This window comes from Eucalyptus grandis, chromosome 1 (assembly GCF_016545825.1).
Source record: "Eucalyptus grandis isolate ANBG69807.140 chromosome 1, ASM1654582v1, whole genome shotgun sequence".
Taxonomy (NCBI): domain Eukaryota; kingdom Viridiplantae; phylum Streptophyta; class Magnoliopsida; order Myrtales; family Myrtaceae; genus Eucalyptus; species Eucalyptus grandis.
Window position 1 is genome coordinate 23,153,852 of NC_052612.1, and position 5,467 is coordinate 23,159,318.

A 5,467-nucleotide genomic window follows, 5' to 3' on the forward strand; every position below is an offset into this window, starting at 1 on the left:
CCATAAAACTTGTAGTCACAAATCCATAAATTCCAATTTATAATACACATGGCCAATGATAGGATTTTCTTTCCTATCACATAATTATCCATTAAAAGCTTGGCCATAAATCTTATTGCAAATTATGGATTAAATGGCTATAAAATAACTTAATGGTACTTCCACCACCTATTCATAGACTTTAATGTAACTAGAGGTTGTCATGAATTTTGGGATGCCACATCCTCACATAAGGAGCATTTACCTAACGCTAAAAATGAGGGGGCTGCATCATTGAGCCAGTAATACGGGGGGCAATAGAGGAGAATGACTTGTGCGTGGAACATTAGTTTTCTGCTTCCGCTTCAAGAACGATGAATCCAAACAGGTGCGTTAATCTTTCTACTCAATTATGCATGTTCTTGTTCTGGTTATGGAGATCTTGGGATTGCATAAATTTGCATTCAACATCTTATCCCCCAACATGTCTTTTGGATTTGCTGTGTTCTGAAGCCGGTACTTCATCTGCCCAAACTTTTACTTAAATGAGAATGTTATAGAAGCTTTTTCGACCAAAAATGCCGTCCATGATTTGCTATAAAGCCTAACTTTGTTGAGATGATCGTGAACTAATTTTCCATATCTTGCTCTCCATTGCAAATTTCAAGAGCAACTTCTCATAAATCTGCAATTTTTTCATTTGCAAATGAGAATGTGGGATAAGGGTTTTCGATTAGACAAATTTAGCCCCAATTTGTCAATTGGAGGTATGGAAAAGGCTAAATGATGTCATTCTACATGCTTTGAGGACATCGTTCTTCGACTAGTCATATCGGACAATTTTATATTGAATTGATGAATGAATACCACATCAAATTTTCCGGTAAGGGAAATTGCATATGTCACTCAAGCAAATGTGCTTAAAAATTACAATTCAATTGAAAAGTTATGACACGAAAGTAATATCGTATGGAATTATAACATTGTTAGTGGCATTTTCCCCTTTAATTGAGTCAACAATTATCATTTTTTTTCAATTTTGTATGATTTCGCAAATAATTTATTTAAAAAAAAGAAAAAGAAGGGAAATCACCACTATGATCACCACATGATGCCTCAAATAATTCTCGAAGTTTCCTTTTATTATTATGGACAACGAGAGTGAAATCATTAATGCTTAATAGACATCTCCAAGAGGCGTACCAACCCCTTGCAAATTAAAGGATATATCACAGGCTTACCACTTTGATACGAATGCTCATCGGAAGACCTTTTTCAAAGTCGTGGCTCATCAAGTAGTTAGCCTTTTTTGTAATTATATCAAGGAAAAATCATCGAGAGATAGTTTTGACCCAACATCCAAGGGTATGCAAACTCCAAAGAAGTTACCGCTCATTATATCTTGGGTCAATATTCTTTTAGGTGTTGTTAAAGATTAATTTCATTATATCTTTAAATGATTGACAATGGGATTAAATGGCATTTACTGCCTACTGCACAACAAAGGTACAAATACCACAATGCCTCACAGAAACCAGTACGGTAAGAGACAAGTAAGACAACCAAACTAAAGATTAAGTTGCTTGACCGTGGAATATATATGCCAAGCTTTTACTGTCCATTTTTGCTTTCACTTTTTCCCACAAAGTAAAAGAGAAAGCAAATGCCCGAGATATTACGATCACGTAATGATCTCCTCCTATTAAAAAAATCATTCGAAACGATAAATATGAGGCTACTGTAATTGGTAAAAAGTATGAGGAGAGGCAATTACCACGGCTATATCTCTTTGCATTATCATAAGGGTCTTAAGCTAGCCATGCAATTTCAATTTGACCTTTAACTACTAGTCCACCATAAATATACAAGCTTGTCACCATAGCCTCATTTTGTGCTAGATGTTAGGTAGTCTCTCTACCGAGATAGCAAATTGCCCAATATACGAGCTAGCCAAAGGCTTTGTGACGTCCCAAAATCCTAAATCAGACAGGAAAAACTCTATAGAGTGATTTTTAAGTAAAACATTCATCCCTAAGTGGGTATCACCTAGTGTGGTTACTCAAAGCACTCATTTTGTAGGCTCGGCCTATTTGGAATGAGTCCGGCGGTCGCAGACGGCAGGAGAGCAGGACACTATCCAGTTGGCGTATGGTTCGTGAATAGCCCATATCTGATTTGACGAGGACAAGAAATGAACGCCAGTGCGAGAGCCTTGGACAATATGAAAGAAAGTGCGGAAATGGATCGAACACTCATGAATAGGAGTAACGCTAAATGAACGGATCCGACCACTAATTAAATATTTAAGAATATGACGTTTAACACAAGATCGGAACAAGGTCGCAGTTAAAGCTTCTTTATCGATATAGCAAGATCAAAAAAAAATAATTCATGAAATGTTTGGTTTCCCGTCCAGCGCGGTTGAGTCTTTCCGATCACGGGTCTGCCGCATATTGAACATTTGACAAAGTGAAGATGGCATTTGATATGAGTATCATTGTTAAAGGGATATTCTCTGAAGTTTTCCTCATTTTCTGCCGTTGATATCATCTTTATCCCTTTCTACTTTTTCTTGCCGAAGAAGTCTGTTGTTTTGAATCTGCTAGTCTAAGTATGTTAAAGATAGAACAACAAAAGACAGCCCATATTCCAAGCAAAGGATATGTACTCTTTCTCCCCAAAAGGGGTGATTGAGTGGATAAAGAAGAAGGCAAGTAATGTGAGTGAAGATTAGCTCCTCTTACTCATTAAGTAACAGCGATTGTCAGGTAAATTAAAGTTTCGATCGGTGCAATTTTCGTTTGGTTCTGATTTTGCTTGTATCTTACGATTGTGATATCCGAGTAAACTTAATTTGAAATTAAAGCAATTTTAAGAGCATATAACCATTTTTTTGTGAAGCGACGATGTAAATCCTGTCATTGATTTTGTTACAATGATAACTTAAGATATGTAGTTACACAATCTAGGACTTTAAAGTTTTAGAAATCCGTAATTAGGTCATGAGCCATCAGTGTGATTTAGGTGTCAAAAATCCATCATCGCTCCAACTTGGAACATATGGTCACATACCATGTGTCATTTCAAATGTGTGAATTCCGTCATCAAACTCAAGATTTTCACTGGCCTCTTTAAAAAAACTGCCGAGTTCTCGATTGACAAACGATCAAAATCTTAAATCATGTTTACGCACTTAACCCCACGGCAGGAAATGGTGCCGATGGTGCCATTCAGATTTGTGGAAATTGATCAAATGTACTCGAATGGTGAAAATGTTAAAGCACATGGGAACCCGACGACGAAAATACAGGGATCGAAAGCGTAATTTACCCATAATTTGATTCCTCATCACAAAATCCTTTCCGACGCTAAAGTTTGCACCCAAGCCCCTCTCAGGACATATATATACTAGACATTCCCTCGCTCACTCTCGGTGTCCCTCTATAGCTCCTCTTCTTCTGCGTTCTTACTAGCAGATATGCCGAGTTCAACTTGTTTCGCTCTGCTCCTCCTCTCTTGGCTGACTCTCTCCTGCATTTTTACTGGTAAAAGTTCTTGTTTTTATCAAATCAGTTGAACAACCGCAGCAGTAGCTTTGATTTAGTGTTAATCATTTTCGTTAGCTCCATGATTAATCCACTTTCTTCGTCATTCGCTAACATTCTCAGACGCCGTGCAACAACTCATAATGGTAAACAACTGCAACCAAACCGTCTGGCCAGCGACTCTCGGCGGCGCCGGCCACATGACCCCACATGACGGTGGCTTCCGCCTTGACGTCGGTGAAGAATCCATCGTTGATGTCCCCGAGCTGTGGTCCGGCAGAGTCTGGGCCCGGCAGGGCTGCACCTTCAACAAGCACGGCAAGGGTGCCTGCAGCACGGGCAGCTGTGGCGGGACCCTCCACTGCCTCGGCAGGAGCGGCGAGCCGCCTGCGACAGTGGTGGAGATGACGCTGGGCACGAGTTTGTCACCGCTCCACTTCTATGACGTGAGCCTCGTGGATGGGTTCAACCTGCCGGTGTCAATGAGGCCGGTGGGGGGCAGTGGAGGGTGCGGGGTGGCGGCTTGCGATGCGGACCTGAACGGGCTGTGCCCGGGGGCGCTGGAGGTGAGGAGGGAGGGGAGGGTGGTGGGGTGCAAGAGCGCGTGCTTGGCGATGGGATCGGCCAAGTATTGCTGCACGGGCAGGTTCGGGAGTCCGAGGAACTGCAAACCGACGTTGTTCGCGAATCTGTTCAAGGCGGTGTGTCCCAATGCATATAGTTATGCATTCGACGATGTTAAGAGCTTGAACAAGTGTAGGGCGTCGAGGTACGTCATCACCTTTTGTCCTCCTCAGTGAAGTGAAGAAGATGAAGATGAAGATGAAGAAGAAAGAAGAGAGAAGAGAGACTATATGACCGTTTGTTCAGGCTTTTTGTTTCTCTCGTCTGTTTGAGTGATCTTTACGCCTTTTTTATGGTCAAATTTTGTGAATATCGTACTTTATTTTGCAAAGATAAGTGACAGTTCCAGTCTCATTAGACTATTGTACTATATTACTTTTCATAATTGCAATGGCTGGGAGAATATGGACCTTCAGTTATCTATCAATTCATCATTTGAATTATTTTTTCAATCAAATATCTGGATTTTCGAAATACCACCACCTCCACCTCGACCTGAGGGCCACCGCCACGACTCTACCACTGTGAATCGGGACTCGTAGATTTCATATCCGGCATGTGACCTTAGGTTCGAGGTGGCCTGACCTTAAATCTGAGGCGGTGAGACTTCGAAATAGAGTTGGCGATCTTCATTTTTCGGTTGGGGGAAAGAGGGGTGGAGAGAGATGATTGTTTCGGGCGCAGAGGCGCAATGATGGTGGGGCCAACGGCAGCCACGGTACCAAAGATGGAGAGGCTATGGCACCAGGAAGTTCACGTCCCACCGTAAGCTCAATATTATTTGATTGATTCCATCATTAAATATAACGCATTCAGGTTCTGTTGATCATCGGGAACAACTCTTATCACCATGGTTGAGTCAGGCCACACCAACCATTCAGAATGAATGAAACCTGTAATATAGAGAATGATCCAATTCGCTGAACGAGAAAAACAGACTGTGTCAACGAGGTTGGAACAGATCGAGGCCCGCTTCCTCACGCAACTAGCAAAGTTAACGAATTCAGAATCAACTCAAGACGAGAGTAGAAAATGCCAGTTCGACAGCTTCAGGGAACGAAACATGGGCTCGAGCGCTAATGTAAACCTCAGAGAAGGAGATCATGGACGTGAAGAAGCACGACAAGCCGCTGTTTATGGGGCATCAATGCCAGAGCCCAATGTGCAGGAGATGGTGAGGAAAGACCCTCTTCAAGTCTCTCAGAGGCACATCAGAACAGAAAAAGACATACCTTGGACAAAGCCGTGAACTGTCTCTCGTCCGATGTCCTTGTGATCAACTTGTTGTCGGTCTCGAGGATGAGCAGGAGCTCAAGGAA

At 41.9% G+C, this 5,467-nt stretch overlaps 1 protein-coding gene across 1 annotated transcript; it reads left to right on the forward strand.

Moving 5' to 3' along the window:
- Positions 1-3,417: 3,417 nt before the first annotated feature.
- Positions 3,418-4,567, forward strand: LOC104436733 (thaumatin-like protein). Its single transcript, XM_010049599.3, has 2 exons — positions 3,418-3,524; positions 3,648-4,567. The coding sequence occupies exons 1-2, from the start codon at positions 3,458-3,460 to the stop codon at positions 4,322-4,324; spliced, it is 744 nt and encodes a 247-aa protein (XP_010047901.2). The 5' UTR covers positions 3,418-3,457; the 3' UTR covers positions 4,325-4,567.
- Positions 4,568-5,467: the final 900 nt, after the last annotated feature.

Bases quoted from the DNA above. Each gene is read 5' to 3' on its own strand.
- LOC104436733 (XM_010049599.3), top strand. From the start codon at position 3,458: ATGCCGAGTTCAACTTGTTTCGCTCTGCTCCTCCTCTCTTGGCTGACT. The intron at 3,525-3,647 runs GTAAAAGTTCTT...TAACATTCTCAG, and splicing joins TCTCTCCTGCATTTTTACTG to ACGCCGTGCAACAACTCATA.